The sequence below is a fragment of the Schistocerca americana genome, chromosome 5 (genome assembly GCF_021461395.2).
Source record: "Schistocerca americana isolate TAMUIC-IGC-003095 chromosome 5, iqSchAmer2.1, whole genome shotgun sequence".
Classification (NCBI taxonomy): Eukaryota; Metazoa; Arthropoda; class Insecta; order Orthoptera; family Acrididae; genus Schistocerca; species Schistocerca americana.
In genome coordinates this window covers 449,917,679-449,939,397 of record NC_060123.1, presented here as the reverse complement: position 1 = coordinate 449,939,397, position 21,719 = coordinate 449,917,679, and the positions used below count along the sequence as shown (strand labels likewise).

At 41.0% G+C, this 21,719-nt stretch overlaps 1 protein-coding gene across 1 annotated transcript in view; it reads left to right on the top strand.

Annotated features, from left to right (window-relative positions):
* LOC124615274 (transportin-1) overlaps nucleotides 1-20,931 on the top strand; it is a 144,034-nt gene extending 123,103 nt beyond the window's left edge. Inside the window, exons 17-20 of the mRNA XM_047143028.1 lie at nucleotides 301-376; nucleotides 6,612-6,786; nucleotides 9,853-9,973; nucleotides 20,800-20,931. Coding sequence (XP_046998984.1) covers nucleotides 301-376; nucleotides 6,612-6,786; nucleotides 9,853-9,960 — 359 coding nt within the window. The 3' untranslated portion in view covers nucleotides 9,961-9,973; nucleotides 20,800-20,931. The remainder of the gene's footprint in view (nucleotides 1-300; nucleotides 377-6,611; nucleotides 6,787-9,852; nucleotides 9,974-20,799) is intronic.
* The last annotated feature ends 788 nt before the right edge of the window (nucleotides 20,932-21,719 follow it).

The following is a 21,719-nucleotide window of genomic DNA, read 5'->3' as shown; positions in this document are numbered from 1 at the left end:
GAATTGATGTATTCACAAGAACTTAATGTATGTGTTCTGTACTCGTATCTCATCAAAGTTTCTTCTGCAACCTCATTTAGTACTTGAATTTGTTTTACTTTTTTTTATTTTTGTGAGAGCTGTGCTGAATATGTTTTCCAGAATGTGCACTGTTAAAATGATACTTGTTATATTCTGGTTAGAATGTATTTAGCTAGGTGAATATTGATATTAAGTTATTGTGTTCTCTTATTTATTGTTTTTGTTTGTTTTTTCTTTTCTTGCCCGACCCGCTCGATCGTTCGCTCGCTCGCGCTGTAGCCATAACTATTGGCCGGCTAGGTTATGTGTGCCCCCATGACGTCGCACCCCTGTTACAGCAGTTTGTGCGCCAGTGGTGTGTAACCCCTTTATTTTATTATTATTATTATTATTATTATTATTGGTGTTATTAGTATGTTTTTTCTTATCACCTTTACCACTATTTAGGTTATTACAGTATGCTCATTCTTGTTTCTCTTTTTAAGTAATGTTTTTGGAACACTGTCAAGAGTTAAATTTTGTGTTTCGTTTTTAAGTTTTCTTTAATTCAGTGTTGCAACATTATGACAGTTCCATGTTTATGTAGAGTAAAAACATCCAATATTAACTGCTCGTTGGTAGTGACTCTTTCACTATCATTATCATGGTTGACGTGTGTTAACAAAGGTCATCATTTATTGTTTCATTACAACAGTTACACATAGTTGTTACTTTTTTATTTAACTTTAGATTTTCGAACTGGATAAAGCAGTGTTCAGTGATTCGGGAACAATAGGCAAAGTATGTGTTGTCTGCCATTGATAATGGGCACATAGTTGTCATAGAAACTGTGCAGCAGTTTTGGAAAATGTATGCTGAGCTTGTTCGGGTTGTTAAAATAAACTAGGCACAGTGAGAGAGTTACCATCATTGAGTGTCAAAATTGCTATGGAACATAATTTACTCATAATGTGTTAAATTTTGTCAGTCCGCCAACTAAATTATTCCAGCTTTGCAAGAAATCCTTTTCTACTAAACTCACTGTCAGGATTAAAAACTTTAGTACTATATTTAGTTATCTTGGTTGTAATGAAAAGATGCAATGTATGATTTACAGTTAATACTCAGTGAAAATTTTTCAGTGTTTCTTTCTATTTATAACAGTATCGTGACTTTAGCATGAAAATATTGTTTTCCTGTGTTTGTTTCAGAAATATTTTCTTCATCAGGCATAATTAGCACTCACGTGCCTGGATGAGGGTTTGGTCCAAGAATTTTATTCTATGTTTGTTGCTGTATTAAAGTATTTAGGTTTTTTGTTTTGTTTAAAATAACATTTTTCAGTGATTTTTGAAAGTATGAGTTTGATAAAATGTGAGGGATTGATGATCTATAAATGTGTGTGTATTGCCAGTGTTGAAGTTACTGTCACTTGCATCTATGTTTTATACATTGTTTTTGTACAAAACTCGGAATGTGCCTGATTTAATTTTGGTAGTTATGCAGGAAACTTTTCCTTTAATTAGTGTAATATGAGCATGTGCCGAATTGTGACCACATTTTTCAGTAAAGAAAGAGTATGACAAGCTCAAATAATTGCCGTGTTATTAATTGCCACTGGTGCCAAGAGTTCGTAGTCACAAGGATACAAAGGGAGTACACCTAGCTCCAATTTGGGCAAGAAACGAAAAGGAAGTGAGGAGAAATTTGAATTTTGTGGCAAAATTATTATTATTAATCATATCAAGAATCGAATTGTAATGTGCTTAATTGTTTAATGGATCAGATGTAAAGAAGCTGAAATACCATTTTGTGGTTATTGATAATGCTATCATCTGATAAGTACAAATTTTTGCTCCAGCAGCAGTAGGAGAATAATTAAATTTTCTAATTAGTGCACATTTAAAATATGTGGAACCTATGACGACGTTGAAAGCAAGGGTGCTAGTAAAGAACCTGTTTGTGACTGATATGCCCTAGTCGTCATATTATTTTCTATATACGTTGAACAAAATAAGTCCATTGAGTCACTAAAAGTGGTTGAAATGCAACTTGTGGCCACGAGAACATTACTGATACCACGTTTTCCTTATGTGTCAGCACTCAGAAATAGTGACTCCTTTACCCACCCTCATAAGTGTAAGGTGTTAATTCATCAGAGGTTTGGGTACCAAGTAAACTGTTTACTGCCTTGAAGTTTGAGAATTACATTAAATGTTCAAAGGTATGTACATCATGTGAACAGTTTTTGTTGTAAGTTAATGATCTGCTTCACGTGTGTAAAGACAGGCCCAAGACTTTGTTTCCATCAACTATTTCCACAGACAAAGGAATTGTGATGAAAAGTATTATGAGAAAAAATTTGGTTACCAGATAAGCAGTTGCCTGTGTAATTACTGTAGTTGTATAGCAAAGCAAAACACTGAAAGTGCATAAAGAAAAATTGAGTTATAATGGCCTTAACTTCTCCATATTGTATTGGTAAATGAGAATAACATGGAGCAAAGTAGTATGGTAAAGATTTAATAAGCACAACAAACTTATCTTCAGAGAACTCTTATAGCAAACTGCTGTAGTATGATTACGATCACTAACATCAATTAATTAACTCAGTAGTCTGATTTTTGCTCAAGTAAAAACAGTAACTGTATGTATTAGAAATCAGTTTGTTTTGATGAATGGTCCTGAGAACATACAGAGTTTTAGAGGCTAAATGTGGATTCTTGTATTACAACAACCACAGCAATAGTATAGATTTACTAAGCAGTGAAACTAATGGCAGAAGGTGGCTTCAAAAAAATAGACAAGATAAGAAAAATGTAAAAGAATATCAGGAAAGTGGTTGAGAACTCGGGCAATACATTGAGGTGAATATGACTACATTAAATTATTTCTGTACCCCGGTTGAACTTTGTTTCTGAAAGTCTAGACAACTGATAATATAACAGATTTCAGCACAATTCTTCCAAGGGGAAGAAATTACAATCTTTCGGCAGTAATGGAAAGGAAAGAATATCAAATACCCATTGATTGAACTAAATTTCAGTAGGGCTGCTTTTATTACACAAAGCTATTGAAATGTGAAAAATATCAGCAGGTGAATAAGAAAACAAATTTTTAGAGTTTGTTTTAAATTTCTTTGCAGTGCATTTGGTAGAATTTGCATGGTCTAATAAGAGACGCATGCCTATTGTGTTATTTTTATAGCTTCATTTGTCATTAGATCAGGTTTTTCTTATCACTATGTGATAAACTTCTCGTTCATTACATCTCTGCGACCAAATAGTCCATAAAGTTCATAGAAAATCGTTGCCAGTCTCTCTGTGGCCTGAACAATGCAGTTCCTTGCATGGTTCTATTCACAGCAATAAATTCAGTCAAATTGAGTTGACATTTGTTGTGAAACTTAGTCTATAAACATGCTCAGCTTTCAAAGTATTACATCCCGCTTCACCATGCATTACATCGGTATGCATGTGAGAACATGTCCTACCAAAGTGTTCCACATTGCTACACATAAAAATGGGATTTTTCCAGGCCTCATGCCTTGGGTTCTATTGTTCAGGTCAGGTGTTTCAGTTAGTCCTTTGTTTAGGGGCTACTTGTACAATCAACAGACTGATGGTCTTAACTGCAGCCATCATGCTGTACAGGGTCGGTGTTAGACTATGCACACTTCCTCCAGAGTAAGCAAATGGAGTATGTTGGTTGGTTTTCTGCATTCAGCAGGGTCAGTGCGCACCTTAAGGGGCCAAATTTTAATGTATGTTCTCTAAGCTTTTATCTAGAAATGCCATCTTCTTGTTCTCAGAAGTCTTCATTTGTTATTAAGAAATACCCCAAAACCATGGCTCTTGTACCAAAACTGAATTGTGGTTTCTTAGCTGGCTGTGCACAGCAAATGGCTCTAATTTTTATGATATATTCCTAAGATCCCTATCTCAAACAACTTTGAAAATTTTCTTGATATTTATATCTTTTTTCCAGTTACCCAATTGGTACACTTCAAATATACATGTGAAATCCTTTGTAAGATGGAAAATAGTTCATAAAATTATGTAGCAGAGAGACAGTGTCTTTATGTTATCGTCAGACGGGTTTTAGGAACTCCACATTGTAGTATTGAAGCACTTGCAAAAGTTTTGTTTGTTTGAAATCCAGTCTGAGTTGTAAAATTAGTTTCGTGTTATTTCAGTTTCACATAAGAAAACTAGCAAAATTTTGGTGATGCATAAAGTTCATTTCATAAAAGTGATTGCTCAGCTGGGCAGACAAAGGAAGGGAACTGGCAGAAAAATGCTCCTATTGTAGCACTATAAAGTCAAATAGAGTATGTTCTTGTTTAAAATACTGACTGGAAAGTAGGGTACTAGTTGCCTCATTCTACCTTCATCAGCGCCTTTAAAAAATTTTCCCAAAAATTTTGGTGTGCATACATACGAGGGCTATCCACAAAGTACATTACGTTTTGGAATTAAAAATAAATAAAGTATTGGAAATTTTTTTATTATATACAGATGAAAGCCACACTTAAATACTTCTTTTCTACATAGTTTCCATTTAAATTAAGGCACTTATCGTAGCGATGGGCGAGCTTGGAAATTCCTTCGTTGTAAAATTCGGCCGCCTGCGCCTTCAACCACATGGCGTCTGTCTTTTGGGACAGAAAAGGTGTGATTTTTCCAGGTTTCCTGGAAAGAGGTGCTACAATAAACTCTCAAAGGTATTGCCAAACTCTGCACAACCTCAGAAGAGCAATACAAAACAAGTGCAGGGGAAAGTTGAGCTCAGAGATCTTGCTGATTCACGACAACGCCCGGGCCCACACGGCAAATGCCGCTCTTGAAGTTCTCGAATCTTTTAAGTGGGAGTTGTTTCCTCATCCGCCATACAGTCCCAACCTGGCACCGAGCGACTTCCACTTATTCCCAGCAATGAAGAAGTGGTTGTCTATACAGCGTTTTGATGACGATGCACAGCTTCAAGAAGAGGTAACCACGTGGTTGAAGGCGCAGGCGGCCGAATTTTACGACGAGGGAGTTTCCAAGCTCGTCCATCTCTACGATAAGTGCCTTAATTTAAATGGCAACTATGTAGAAAATTAGTATTTAAGTGTGGCTTTCATCTGTATATAATAAAAAAATTTCCAATACTTTATTTATTTTTAATTCCAAAACATAATGTACTTTGTGGATAGCCCTCGTATTTGCACTTTTTTATGCTGACAGAGGAGCAGAAAGTGGCAGTGGGAAAGAGAAGTCATGAATACTGGAAGATAGTAGACAGTAGTTGTGGCATAGAAATGGAGGAGGAGGCGGCAATGGTAATGTGAGAGAAAGAAGGGGACACCTTGACAACAGAACATAGTTGGTAGTTAAGACAACAGTGCTAGAAAAAAAGTGAAGGAGACAGTGCTAGTGGGATAGGAATAAACAGGAGTAAGTGGAAGTGAGCGAGATCCAGTGATAATGAGAGACAACGGGGAAGAGAGAGATAGTGATAGTGAGAAGACAACAGAAGCAGTGGGAAGGAATTGAATGAGATAGTAGCAGTAAGAGAGAGGAAGAGGGATGCAGTGACAGTGAAAGGATACAGTAGTAGTCTGGCAGACTGAAGGAGATTATGACAGTTAGAGGGAGACAGAGGTGATGACAGTGTGTTGGGGTGATTGAGTGACTGAGAATAAGCAAGAGGGGGGGATTGGTGGGTTTGAGTGACTTACAGCAATGGATTAGTGGGTGTGAACAAGTTAAATTTAGGAGAGCTTGTGGCAGTGAGGGGTGAGTTCCTTGTTAGAAAGTGTGTTAATATGTTTGAAAGCCAAAATTTTTAAAGATGCTGTGGAATGTAGAAAGAGGAAGCTGGAACCCCACTTTTCACTCTTAAGTTTTTTTAAATGGAGCATATTCAACCTTTTTTTTTTTTTTCAGTACTAAACTAACACCATGGATATGTGACATGGTTGTTATTTTTCAAAGAAAACTACCAGTGTCAGTGCTCTGGCAGTTCCTTATTAAGAAACACCAGCAGTGTACAAAGCCATGACTCACATGTATGGCTCCCTAATGACATTGTACCTGTCGGAATGTTAATTTCAGATTGTTGGTTACTTATCTCAAAGTATGTGGTTTCAGTTCCTGTTAAAATTATATAATTTTGACACTAAAGGCTTGGAGCACCCTGTATGGCTCACATTAATTCTTCTGAATAATCCCTTACATTTCTACAGTTCTCCACATCCCTTTTCTTGTGTCTGCTCTCCAAGTTGGGATCACTTCTGCTGCAGTCTCTGAAAAGACATATTCTTCCCTTATAGCAGATGCTGTACATCACTTATCAGTTGTGTTTCAGGAATTTACCACGTACTGTGCATAACAAATTCATGTGTACTTCGTACCACCAACAGCAAAAGTTAGACAAGAAAACTCAAAATTATTAAGTGAAGTCTTTCAGTCAAGATGTGTTATTTTCCAGTATACATATAAGAGTTCAAAGAAGTCAAAAAAGTTTTTCATGAAACGTCCCTGTAGGAACTAAGTGGTGCTTAAACTATAGAACCTTTCAGTGTATGAGAAGCAACTTAAAATACAGTTGTCTATGGACTGTCATAGGTGTACATCACTACGAAACATCCGTGACAATGAAGAAAAGGATTCTGCTTTTCGTGGCATGTGTCAGATGATAACTGTCAATCCTGCTGGAGTTGTTCCAGACTTCATTTTCTTTTGTGACGCAGTTGCTTCATGGGTCAGCCCAAAGCCTGACTTAAAAGAAATGTTTCACAAGGTGAGAATGGTATTATATTTCATTGTATGTTGGAATAAATTCCATTAGAATTGTCCTGTAACATCTGTTAGCTAGTTGCTTGTTTATTCACTCTGTAATGTTAGTGGAATAAGCAAACATTTGACAGATTATGGAACCTCATGATTCAGTAATGTTGAGTTTGTTTTTGCTTAGGGCTTCTGAATACCAAAATGATAAACTGAAGTACTCAAAATACAGTGAGTTTTGTTCAGTCGTATTAAGCAGGTGTTCATATATGGTACATCTGCTTGTACAGATTGTTCACTGCGGAATCGATAAACCTAAAAACTTCTGTTCTTCAGTGACTTAACAGTGAAATATTGTCACACACAAGTTCCTAAAATGATGTAATGTTCTATTGCTAAGTATTACGGATTGCTTATTAATTGTTCTGATCCTGAAAGTGGTAAAAAACAGCATGTAGCGAAGACTTGCATCTTAAATAAACCTCTTCTCCTTTCTGAATTTACAAAAACCATTGTTCTTCCACATTTTTTAAAATGATTAGAAACTCAACAATGATTAGAAACTCAACTTTAGCAATAGTTAATTATTTTGATGATGATGATTATTATTATTTCTTTACTTTCTCAGACGTTAAGTCTGGTTAAAAATGGAAAGTGATGTGGACCTTGATCAAGCGTGACTTCCTTTTAACTGTACGGTATATGTTATATTGCATTTAGGAACTTTCGGGTAATTGAACATGTATCAATAATTACGGATTTCTGTAGTTGTATATGTAAGTTTGGATGTAGCTGTATTGCATTGATGTACTAATGGATATTGTGTGGTATGACTACTGTAGTTGATAGTATAATTGGTATAATGTCAACTTTATCCTGCTGCCACATGTCCTTGACTTTCTCAGCCAGTTGGATGTATTTTTCAATTTTTTCTCATGTTTTCTTTTGTATATTTGTTGTATTTGGTATGGATATTTTGATTAGTTGTGTTAATTTCTTCTTTTTGTTGGTGAGTATGATGTCAGGTTTGTTATGTGGTGGTGTTTTATCTGTTATAATGGTTCTGTTCCAGTATAATTTGTATTCATCATTCTCCAGTACATTTTGTGGTGCATACTTGTATGTGGGAACGTGTTGTTTTATAAGTTTGTTGTAAGGCAAGCTGTTGATGTATTATTTTTGCTACATTGTCATGTCTTCTGGGGTATTCTGTATTTGCTAGTATTGTACACCCGCTTGTGATGTGACCTACTGTTTCTATTTGTTGTTTGCAAAGTCTGCATTTATCTGTTGTAGTATTGGGATCTTTAATAATATGCTTGCTGTAATATCTGGTGTTTATTGTTTGATCCTGTATTGCAATCATGAATCCTTCCGTCTCACTGTATATATTGCCTTTTCTTAGCCATGCGTTGGATGCGTCTTGATCGATGTGGGGCTGTGTTAGATGATGATGATTATTATTATTATTATTATTATTAATTTCAATCACTTTCAAGTAATGATTACGTGAGTGAACAAAGGGTATGTGGTTTGAGCAGTGGCCAAGTCTGCTTCTGCATCGAATGGAATACCCTGATGTCCTCCTTGACACACATTACAGTATCGGTAGCTCCACGCAGCATCCGCTGTGACATAAAGCTGTCTGCTGGCAAACTCCATCTGCTGCACGTTACACAAGGAGTACCTCAAACAAATAAAAATACAGAATATTGTCTATGTATAAATAACAAGTTCTTGTCCGGTACACTGTTAATAAAATTAAAACGGGAGTGACTGTACATGTGCTTAATCATTTATAGATTACGAGGGTACAAAAATTTTGCACCTCTACTGCATATGACAATAAATATCTGAATTTACTTCAGCCAAATTCTGTATCCTCACACCATCATTGTGACAGGCTGTAATAGTTCTGTAATGTTCCTGGTAACTTGTTTATACAGGGGTGAATGTCTGTAACAGCCTTTACAAAAGTGCATTGTGTACGATACTAAACTTTCCATTACATACGGTTTATTTTATAATTTATGACTAGATATTCTGATCACTATCGCTACCCGAAGTGTTATTGATCTGTATGTAACAACTACTTCAGTGACATTCATATTATAATGGTTCTCTTCCAATAGCAGGTGCTATCTGTTCTTATAAAGAGCATAGAACCCTAAAGCAGATCTAATTTCTAGCTTGCTCTCATTGCTACTACGTAAAAAATGTTTAAGTTATGTCTGACAATGTGTAGTACTCAGTGTGACTCAAGTGTGTTATTTGAAAGTGCAGAATAATGTATGTAGGGAGATAAAAATTGACACACATGCCTGAAATGGTATGGGTTTTATTGAAACAGAAAAAAGTGCAAAAAACGGCCAACAGACGGTGCGGGACAGCAACACTTCAATGACAGTGCAAGGGAATCGTGTATAAAGTAAGCTGCTGTTAGAGCGCGCGAGAGAGTGAGATTATCCCAAGCCTGACTGATAAGCATCTGCTGGAAGGTACGGCTTTTATGCAGGATGGCACTCCACTCCATATTGCTACACTTCTGAGAGATCTCTTGCACACATCATTTGTGAGGATTGTTTGCTGAGCTACCATTTCCATCGTGCTTGGCTACCTAGGTCCCCAGACATCAGTCCAAATGACCATTGGTGTGGGATTACCTGAGGTTGAAAGTCTATTGCGATCGTTAGACCTCATTAGGTATGCTAAAAGACAATATCCAATGGCAGTTTCTCTCCATACCTAGTTATATACTGTACATTTTCGGAAGGGGCAGCAGTCAAATTAGACATTACCTGCAATTGTGGCAAGAGTATATCACTAGTCAACAATTTTGTGACTATAGTATTTGGTAACGCATTTTATTAAAGCTGTGTGTTACATAACCAACTCTCTGGAAATGTTAGTGTAATGCATCATTTTTTTTTTCTCCTCATCAGTATTCAAGAAACAAGATATTTAATTTATCCTTCATGAGTTGGCAAAGTAGAACATTTTCTACATGATTTTACGAATTTGTATGCAGTTACTACAAACAATTCCGCATGAAACCAAAATTTTGTCATCAAAATTCCAGATCCTGCATGGATTCAAAAACCAGGTCGGTGAAGAGAACTGGAAACGATTCTCTGACCAATTCCCGCCACAGCTGAAGGAAAGACTGGGCTCCATGTATGGTGTCTGAACAGAGATTACAGGTATGGCAAAAAAAAGTGACTTCAGTTGCTGGAGGCGCAAATGTATGAAAAAGTGCAATAGGAAGTATAATTTGTTTTACTACAAAATAATAAAAAGCTAAGAGACAATTAAAATTCTCAGTTGCAGCACACACTAACTCACTTGGTTAGTGACTAATGTGAAATTTTGTAGTGGGTAAATCCATACTGGGGCTAATGTCATGTCTCCAGTACTAGAATTTGTATTGCCATGTTCTGCTACAGGTGTCTAAATGCCTCAACATGATGCCTTGCCTTCCCCTCCCACTCTCTTCCCTTCCCTTCCCCTCACTCCCTCCCATTCTCTTCCCTTCCCCTCACTCCCTCCCATTCTCTTCCCTTCCCCTCACTCCCTCCCATTCTCTTCCCTTCCCCTCACTCCCTCCCATTCTCTTCCCTTCCCCTCACTCCCTCCCACTCTCTCCCCTTCCCCTCCCTCCCACTCTCTTCCCTTCCCCTCCCTACCTCTCTCTTCCCTTCCCCTCCCTCCCTCCCACTCTCTTCCCTTCCCCTCCCTCCCTCCCACTCTCTTCCCTTCCCCTCCCTCCCTCCCACTCTCTTCCCTTCCCCTCCCTCCCTCCCACTCTCTTCCCTTCCCCTCCCTCCCTCCCACTCTCTTCCCTTCCCCTCCCTCCCTCCCACTCTCTTCCCTTCCCCTCCCTCCCTCCCACTCTCTTCCCTTCCCCTCCCTCCCTCCCACTCTCTTCCCTTCCCCTCCCTCCCTCCCACTCTCTTCCCTTCCCCTCCCTCCCTCCCACTCTTCCCTTCCCCTCCCTCCCACTCTCTTTCCTTCCCCTCCCCCTCCCTCCCACTCTCTTTCCTTCCCCTCCCCCCACTCCCTTCCCCTCCCTCCCACTCCCTTCCCCTCCCGCCCACTCCCTTCCCCTCCCGCCCACTCCCTTCCCCTCCCGCCCACTCCCTTCCCCTCCCGCCCACTCCCTTCCCCTCCCGCCCACTCCCTTCCCCTCCCGCCCACTCCCTTTCCCTCCCTCCCCTCCCACTCTCTTTCCCTCCCCTCCCATCCACTCTCTTCCCCTCCCCTCCCATCCACTCTCTTCCCCTCCCCTCCCACCAACTCCCTTCCCCTCCCACTCCCCTCCCTTCCCATCACCCCCCTCCCATTCCCTTCCCCTCCCACTCCCTTCCTCTCCCCCTCCTGGCCACTCCCACTCCCTTCCTCTCCCCCTCCTGGCCACTCCCACTCCCTTCCTCTCCCCCTCCTGGCCACTCCCACTCCCTTCCTCTCCCCCTCCTGGCCACTCCCACTCCCTTCCTCTCCCCCTCCTGGCCACTCCCACTCCCTTCCTCTCCCCCTCCTGGCCACTCCCACTCCCTTCCTCTCCCCCTCCTGGCCACTCCCACTCCCTTCCTCTCCCCCTCCTGGCCACTCCCACTCCCTTCCTCTCCCCCTCCCGGCCACTCCCACTCCCTTCCTCTCCCCCTCCCGGCCACTCCCACTCCCTTCCTCTCCCCCTCCCGGCCACTCCCACTCCCTTCCTCTCCCCCTCCCGGCCACTCCCACTCCCTTCCTCTCCCCCTCCCGGCCACTCCCACTCCCTTCCTCTCCCCCTCCCGGCCACTCCCACTCCCTTCCTCTCCCCCTCCCGGCCACTCCCACTCCCTTCCTCTCCCCCTCCCGGCCACTCCCACTCCCTTCCTCTCCCCCTCCCGGCCACTCCCACTCCCTTCCTCTCCCCCTCCCGGCCACTCCCACTCCCTTCCTCTCCCCCTCCCGGCCACTCCCACTCCCTTCCTCTCCCCCTCCCGGCCACTCCCACTCCCTTCCTCTCCCCCTCCCGGCCACTCCCACTCCCTTCCTCTCCCCCTCCCGGCCACTCCCACTCTCTTCCCCTTCGACTCCCACTCTCTTCCCCTTCGACTCCCTTCCCTTTTCTTCCCCTTCGACTCCCTTCCCTTTTCTTCCCCTTCGACTCCCTTCCCTTTTCTTCCCCTTCGACTCCCTTCCCTTTTCTTCCCCTTCGACTCCCTTCCCTTTTCTTCCCCTTCGACTCCCTTCCCTTTTCTTCCCCTTCGACTCCCTTCCCTTTTCTTCCCCTTCGACTCCCTTCCCTTTTCTTCCCCTTCGACTCCCTTCCCTTTTCTTCCCCTTCGACTCCCTTCCCTTTTCTTCCCCTTCGACTCCCTTCCCTTTTCTTCCCCTTCGACTCCCTTCCCTTTTCTTCCCCTTCGACTCCCTTCCCTTTTCTTCCCCTTCGACTCCCTTCCCTTTTCTTCCCCTTCGACTCCCTTCCCTTTTCTTCCCCTTCGACTCCCTTCCCTTTTCTTCCCCTTCGACTCCCTTCCCTTTTCTTCCCCTTCGACTCCCTTCCCTTTTCTTCCCCTTCGACTCCCTTCCCTTTTCTTCCCCTTCGACTCCCTTCCCTTTTCTTCCCCTTCGACTCCCTTCCCTTTTCTTCCCCTTCGACTCCCACTCTTTTCCACTCCCACTCCCACTCTCTTCCCTTTCCATCCCTTCCCTTTTCTTCCCTTCCCAATCCCACTCCCCTTCTTCCCACTCCCACTCTCTTCTCTTCTCTTCCCTTCCCACTCCCACTCTCTTCTCTTCCCTTCCCACTCCCACTCCCACTCTCTTCTCTTCTCTTCCCTTCCCACTCCCACTCTCTTCTCTTCTCTTCCCTTCTCTTCCCTTCCCACTCCCACTCTCTTCTCTTCCCTTCCCTTTCCCTTCCACTCCCCTTCCCTTCCCACTCCATTCACCCTCTCCCCCCCTCCTGCTCCCTCCTCCTGCTCCCACCCCCCCTCCCCCTCCCTTTCCCTTCCCCTTCCCGCTCCCCCCTCTTCTCAACTCTCCCACCCTGCTATATTGTAATGTAATATCTTAATATGTTTGTTTGCATGGCTGTCTTCCACAGCAGCTGTTAAAATCTGTTACTATAGGTTATCTGTCTTGGGCTGATTACAATTTAATTAAAAAGAATTACGCCAGCCACATTTGGCTTTTATTTATATAGTGTCATTTGTGATTATTGGCGTTTCTTGACGTATTTTGCTCCTTCCCTCCTTGCTATCAGTGGTGGGCAGTTTTTGCCATTCTGCATTGTTTTCTGCACTGCATTATTTGCACTTCACTTTCTTAACCTGTTTCTCATTCCGCACTGCCAGGAGCAAAATATGTAAAGAAACTCCAATAACCATGGATGATGCTTTACAAATATAAGCAAAACGTGTCTGGTGTAACTCTTTTTAATTAAATTGCAGTCAGTTCAAGACGGATAATCTAAAGTAACAGATTGTAATATCTCAGCATCATAATTATGTATATACTTTCCCATGATTGGTCGCAGACACCAACAAATTATCATTTAAGCATGTGCATTTGATTTACAAATGTTGTATTGAAAAAATGTGATAGATTGTTGTGACCGAAGTTAGCTGAAAGTGGACATTGAGAGTGAAGCTAATATGTGCTTTCTTTCAAAAGTAAGTGAGAGTTATTGAATGACATTGTTGCTGCAGTCGCAAGTCAACATGTTCCATATGTGTTCTGCACACCTGTACACATTGCTGGATAGGAAAATGAATTACTATCATTTGATGTAGACCTAGTGTTGGATAAAAGGCAGATGTGAAATGTTCAGCTATAGAAGGCAAAGAGTGGCTGCACTGTGTAATAAACTTGTTTGCTGTTACTGCTTTAGCACAGCTGTCACTGTGAATGCCTCAATATACAACATTGGGTTTAATATCCTGGTGCAGGATCCTTTCTTAGCAATTGAAATTCATCTAATAACCATATTGTACAGATGCTGTCATAGTCATTACGCTGTTTAAATAATTTCAGAATTTTCTGTCTTTTCAAATTTCAGGCTGTTTTTGACGTCGCATCATAACCCATTTAGTGGGTTGTTTTTTATATGAGAAAAGAACAAACTTCACAGTATTTCATTAAAATCACCAATCTCACATTATTTCACAAATATGCCAGTCCCGCATCATTGTTTTTGTGAAATTTTTGTGTTCCTACTTGTTAGTTTCAAGTCCAGTTACCTCCATGTGACAAAAGCTGTGAAAATTTTCTTGAGTTGGTATTTCCTTATGTCTTGCATATCCTCACATAAACAGTTGAGCCAAAACAATGACCACTGCACATGACAAGACTGAACAAATGGTGCCTGGTAGCATTGCAGACATGCAGCTAATGAACAGTTGTTCACATACTACTGTCGTATTCATCTGTGGAAAGTGGCTGAAGGACACAAACAGTTAATAGGCAACAGCATGTTGGATGTCCTGGCCTCAGGTTTGAGGCTTGCTACCTCTGTAAACAGTATAAGTAATGATCTGTAAAATCTTGTGACACAAAGAAATGTTGGTGCAGTCACAAGTGTCGCGGAACATTGTTTACCTTGCATTGTTGAGCACAGGCCTCTGTAGCAGATGGCCCATACATGTTTCCATATTGAACCAACGACATAACTTTGATGGCAGGATTTGTGGGACCGTATAAGTTGGATCCTGTGTCAGTGGAACGAGTGGCTTGGTTGGGTGAATCACATTTCTTGTTATACCAAGTAAACGCTTGTGGCTGGCTATGTATCCAGGGGACATCTGCTTGAAATGTGCACCACACCCCAGATAAAGACCATTAGGAGCAGTATTATGCCACAGGGGCATGCACCTGCATTTCCATGGCATATGCGGTAGTAATCAAAACTGACAGCTAAAGACTATATGAACTTTATTGCTTACCATGTGCATACTTTAATGCTCGCTATGTTCCCAGAAAGGGTTGACATTTTTGAACAGGTTAAATGTCCTTGTCACAAGGCCAAATTGGTGCTACAATGGTTTGAGGAGCATGATTGTGAATGCAAGTCGGTGTCTTTCCACCAAATTCGCTTAATGCATACCCAGTGGAACACATCTCAGATGCTATCAGGTGCCAGCTCTGTGCCCAGAGACCACCAGTCCATATTTTCAGGATTTTCTTGACAGAGCATAGATATCTGGGGCCACTTACTTGCAGAAACTTGCCAAGGATTTGTCAAATCCACATCACATACAATTACTGCTGTATTTTGTTCTAGAGGTAAACCAACACACTACTAAGTAGGTGGTTGTAATGTTAACAAATATGATTGAATCTTCAGCAGATGAAACCAATAGATTATATACCGAGGCATATCAGTCATATTCTTTGCATTGGAGATTTTAGGAACAGTATTCTTTCATTCCTATTTGAAGTTTCACGACATTCCACAGCATGTTTCATCCTTATCACAAGCTTATTGTTGTTAAAATGGCAGTTGTCTTTCATACAGTATATTCTATCACATTCAGTTTGGAATAAAATGTTTTGTGCTTTGCAGCTTTCAGACCAGTTATGTCGTAGCTTTTACTTCGTATACAGGTGCTACAATGAAAAACTGACTATAACAACTTGGGGGAAAGTGGCAACATTCATGAAGGTGCATTTGGGATGGGAATGAAGTAGTAACAAAGGTGAAAAAATTCCAATAGTTAAATTTTGTCCATCTCTGGTAAGAGAACTTCAAGCTTCTGACACAGGACTGAGGAAGGCTGTCAGGGGAAGGTGCTCTGATAACAAATCCATGATTTACTGTGAGGTGTTTCTCAAAGTATGATAGCATGTGCATGCTTAAAGAAAGCACCTCCAGCCTGTAAATGCACAGTTTGATTCAAGAGAAACAAAATACAAATACAGAGCATGCAATACATCACAATAAGTTGTCAAGTTCCACGCTTATTGTGTGAAAAAGCTATTAACTATAGATAATGGGAGACTAAAGGTGAAATTACTTCGATACTTGTATTAAACACAATGGAAAAAAATTTTAAAAAAATATATTTTTGACTTTTCCCATGCGTTTCCAAATCTGTGATCGAAGAGGAGGGTGGAAAATATGTACGGAAAGCTTAAAACGAATAAAGTGCTTAGGTTTCTTTACTTTGAAACTTAAGGCCAGATAAATTAATGTGCTCACACACACACACACACACACACACACACACACACACACACACACACACATATATTCAAAGGTTTTAGTGGCTGTAATACCTATTTATACAAAAATTAGAAACCCAACATACGTTATGTCAGTGAAACAAAATTAATCATAATTGCCTATTTCTGAGGCTCAATTATTATTTTGAAACTGAGAATTGTTCAGGAACTTTGATTATTTGGTCTTGAAGTTGGTATCTAGAAATTTTGATTTGTGTGTTCAAACTGGTAAAACTCCCAAAACATTTTACAGTGCACAGATTTCTTCAGTTGAAAGCTGTTTACAGAAGAGTTGTTATGCCTAGCACAGATGAACAGGAGCAGTTGGATATTTCAGAGTCTTTCATTTTCATTTTTAAGTTACCAGCCAGTTACTTTTTGTATGTCAGTCAGTTCATAGGTTAGAGGAAGGCAGTGGCGTGCCACCTCCAATAGGGCTATGTTTAGTACAGCAGCATAGTGTTCAGACCAACCTTGAGACTGATGAAAACTTTTCTTAACTTTCTGAGAAAGTAGTTGAGTGGTGATCTACACAGATAGAAAGAGAACATTAGGCTTTCCTGGCATAATAAATCTTGAAAGTCTCTTAGTTTCCTGCTGGATTCTAAAATCAGCTCACTTCAATATTTCGTCAATCCAACTGTTTGCCATCTTCAGCAGAACGCTGCTTCTGCTGATAAGTCTCACTGAGAACTGATGCCAGACTGTAAATCGACATCCTATGTGGGCCTCCATACCGTATATGCGCCACTATTCACAGGACCAGGTGGAAGAAAGAAGGCAAGAAGTGACCCACATGCTACATCGGGCTCAACCACCACGAGATGACATCTCTTCCACAGAGAGTAACCATTTGTTCAGTCAGGAATTATGATGTTGTAGTAGTTTTACCAGCTGACAAGGGGAATGCCACAGTTGTAATGACATGGGATGATTACTTCCTTAAAATGGATTTACTACTCGACGACCTGGCTTACGGAAGGCTATGTAGTGACCCCACAGAAGGGATTAAGCCCAAGAAACTTTCACTTTTGAAAAGGAGCTCATTGTCCAAAGATTTACATAAGAAACTTCATCTTGGTGCCGCCATTCCACCCAGATTGTTGTTGTTCTGGTTGTTGTTGTTGTTGTTGTTACCTTTAGTCCAGAGACTGGTTTAATGCAGCTCTCCATGCTACTCCATCCTGTGCAGGCCTCTCCATCTCTGAATAACTACTGCAACCTACATCCTTCTGAATCTGCTTAGCATATTCATCTCTTGGTCTCCCTCTATGATTTTTGCCCTCCACAATTCCCTTGAATACTAAATTGGTGATCCCTTGATGCTTCAGAATGTGTCCTATCAACTGATCCCTTCTTCTAGTCAAGTTGTGCCACAAATTCTTCTTCTCCCCAGTTCTATTCAGTGCCTCCTCATTAGTTAAATGATCTACCCATCTAATCTTCCACATTGAAAGATTCTATTCTATTCTTTTCATGTCTAAACTGTTTATCGTCCATGATTCACTTCCATACATGGCTACACTCCATACAAATACTTTAAGAAATGACATCTGTATTCAATGTTAACAAATTTCTCTTCTTCAGAAACGCCTTCCTTACCATAACCAGTCTACGTTTTATATCCTCCCTACTTCCGCCATCATCAGTTGCTCCCCAAATAGCAAAACTCGTTTACTACTTTAAGTGTCTCATATCCTAATCTAATTCCCTCAACATCACCTGATTTAATTCAACTACATTCCATTATCCTCGTTTTCCTTTTGTTGATGTTCATCTTATATCCTCCATTCAAGAGATTGTCCATTCCGTTCAACTGCTCTTCCAGGTCCTTTGCTCTGTCTGACAGAATTACAATGTCATTGGCAAACCTCAAGGTTTTATTTTTTTCACCATGGATTTTAATTCTTAATCCAAATTTTTCTTTTGTTTCCTTTACTGCTTGCTCAATATACAGATTAACATATGGGATAGGCTACAACCCTGTCTCACTCCCTTCCCAACCGCTGCTTCCCTTTGATGCCCCTCGATTCTTATAATTGCCATCAGTACAAATTGTAAATAGCCTTTCGCTTCCTGTATTTTACCCCTGCCACCTTCAGAATTTGAAAGAGAGTATTGCAGTTAACATCGTAAAAAACTTTCTCAAAGTCTACAAATGCTAGAAATGTAGGTTTGCCTTTCCATGATAAATCTCCTAAGATAAGTCTTAGGGTCATATTGCCTTGCATGTTCAAACATTTCTGCAAAACACAAACTGATCTTCCCCATGGTTGGCTTGTACCAGTTTTTCCATTTGTCTGTAAACAATTCGTGTTAGTATTTTGAAACCGTGACTTATTAAACTGATAGTTCGGTAATTGTCACACCTGTCAACACCTGCTTTCTTTGGGATTGGAATTATTATACTCTTCTTAAAGTCTTAAGGTATTTCGCCTGTCTCATACATCTTGCCCACCAGATGGTACAGTTTTATCAGGGCTGGCTCTCCCAAGGCTATCGGTAGTTCTAATGGAATGTTGTCTACTCCTGGGGCCTTGTTTAGACTCAGGTCTTTCAGTGCTTTGTCAAACTCATCACACCGTAGCATACCTCACATTTCATCTTCATCTACGTCCTCTTCCATTTCCACAATATTGCCCTCAAGTAAGTCGCCCTTGTATAGACCCTCTATATGCTCCTTCCGCCTTTCTGCTTTCTCTTCTGTGCTTAGGACTGGTATTTCATCTGAGCTCTTGATATTCATACAGGTGGTTCTCTTTTCTCCAAAGGTCTCTGTAATTTTCCTCTCAGCAGTATCTATCTTACTCCTAGTGATATATGCTTAGACATCCTTACATTTGTCCTCCATCCAGCCCTCCTTAGCCATTTTGCACTTCTTGTCGATCTCATTTTTGAGATGTTTGTATTCCTTTTTGCCTGCTTCATTTACTGCATTTTTATATTTTCTCTTTTCATCAATTAAATTCAATATCTCTTCTGTTACCCAAGGATTTCTACTAGCCCTCATCTTATTACCTACTTGACCCTCTGCTCCCTTCAGTATTTCATCTCTCAAAGCTATCCATTCTTGAAACTTCCTGGCACATTAAAACTGTGTGCTGGACCAAGACTCGAACTCGGGACCTTTGCCTTTCGCGGGCAAGTGCTCTACCATCTGAGCTACCCAAGCAAGACTCACGCCCCATCCTCACAGCTTTAATTCTGCCAGTACCTTGTCTCCTACCTTCCAAACCTCACAGAAGATCTCCTGCAAACCTTGCAGAAGTAGCACTCCTGAAAGAAAGGATAGTGTGGAGACATGTCATCGACATTTTTATTTAATGGCAACCTATTTTTAGCAGAATGATGGAGTAGCTGTGGATAGTCCTTTATCACCCATATTCACCAATTTATTTATGGAGGACTTTGAGGAAATGGCACTGAGGACTTCAACTTTGCAACCAACATGCAGATGGAAGTATGTAGATTATATGTTTTCCGTCTGGCGCCATGGACGTGATGCTCTCAACAGATTTTTGTACCACTTTAACTGTCTTCACCCCAGCGTTAACTTGATCATGGAGGTTGAAAGTGATGGGATGATTCCATTCTTGGACATTATGGTTTACAAAAAACCAGATGGTACTCTGGGACATCCTGAGGATTTCTACGCAGAGCATATTGCACTTCTGACATGGACGGTTTAGCCCATGAACTTGTGCATTTGATGACTGTTTTTTAAGGAACATGGATACTTGGAGAATCAGATTCTTCAGGCCATGGAGTTTGGACCATCAGAAGAGGAGCATAGATCGATGGCCTTGGGGCATATCAGTTAAGATTGGAAGAATTTTGAGAAATTTTAACATTAAGAGTGTGTTCCATCCACCTTCAAAGATTAGAGCATTACTTAGCATTGTGAAAGATGATTTGGGGCTTAGGAAGCCTGGTGTATACAAAATTACTTATCGATGTGGGAAGGCTTAAATCGGCCATTTGATTCGCACACTTCATGACAGGTGCGTGGAACATCGCCGTGATAAGAGGCTACAACAGACGGAAAAATCAGTGGTAGCAGAACGTTGCTTAAAAGAGGGACACAGTATGAAATTTGACTGTGATAGTTGCCAACACTTCCAGTTTTTGGAACAGTCTCTATAAAGAGGCATTTGAAATTAGGTTGGAGGATAATTTAATTAATAGACACAATGGGTTTCCTTTTAGCAGGATGTGGAAGCCTATACTATCGTACATCAAAGCAGAACATTCTTCAGTGTGATGAGTCCGAGTGTTCGAAAATCATCTCAGAGTGCAATATATGTCGCTGCCATTGTTCTACTAAGGACAGCACCACGTTCCCAGTCTTTGAGGGCAGTAACTGTGATGGGCGGCACACGGCACTGAGGCCTATATTGGACATTGATTTGCAGCCTTGCATCTGTTCTCAGTGGAACTCATTAGAAGAAGCAGTGAGGAAACCCAAAGAGACTTTCAATAAAGAGAACACATTGCAACATCACCGTTTTTGTATTCCACCCCCTACCCTGTTTCTGCTTCTCACATTCGTAAAAATTATACAGAAACAAGTGGTGGCTTTGGTGCAGACAGCACAAGGTGTCTTCCCTTAAATCATATTTTTATAACAAGACAGCCATCAATAATGTACACAAAGGTGGAAATCATAGTCACATGCTTCTAAGTGCAAACAATAGACAAACCCGGCAGAATGTAATGCAGAGTCTTAATTTCCAATCAGTAAAAAAGTTTTTATGTCAGTTCTATATTTTATTGTTTTGTACCCAGGGGAACAGTATTTTTGACATCTTCTCTGTTGCAGGTGGTGCACGGGGGAGCAGCGAGGGGGGGTGGGTGAAACCACTTTACCGGCAGAGTGGCATGCTTCGGCTGATGCTCCACGGCCCGCATCACACCTGGATTGCGCCGCAATTCGAACATGGCGGCACCCGGCCTCGAGCTGCAGGGGGGGTGGGGGGTGGGCCGGCGGGGAGGGAGGGGGCAGGGGAAGGGGCGCGAAGCTAGGGCCAGCGGGTTCTCAAAGTTCAGTGTAATGGTCTTTTTATGTTAAAATTCCGTTCTTTCTTGTTGTCACTTTTTATGCTTTAACATGTTTAAAATAGGGAAATTTTTCAGTCGCTACTGGAATTTTGTGGGATGTCAGACAGTTCTAGAAGTGGAATTAGGTTAACATCTAAAAATTAAAGTAACTGTACTTTAAGTTTAGTTTGTAAGATGTACCTAGAGTAATATTTTTAAGGCTTGCATTAATAAAATTATTGGTAAATAGACATTAAAACATTACAATTATAGGTGTGAGGGGAAATATCTGAATCCTCAAGAGACGCCTAAACGGCTCCGACGGACAGTGTATATTGTTCCAAAAATTCTTCGGTAGTCTAGTCCGTCTCTGCTTCCGACCCCTGCATTGCACTTGTGCTGTATATGCAGGAGACTTGGTAAACCCCCTTCCCGGTGTTGTGTAGGAAAATTTCGTAAGTTTGCCACGGCAAGTGGGCCGAGTACTTAGAAGTGCCTTAGTAAGCATCACACGCTACAGCAGGTGCTGCTGCAAATATGTTTCATTTTGTTGAGCCTCACAGATCTAATGCTATTGTTTTTTTGGTGTGAAGCAATGTGTGGTTTTTTTTTTTCCCCCTTTAAAATGGTGGTTTCACAAGCAGAGTTTTCATTTAGTCACTTGTTAAGTACAGCAGGTCCCTTGATTACTTTTTATTTGTG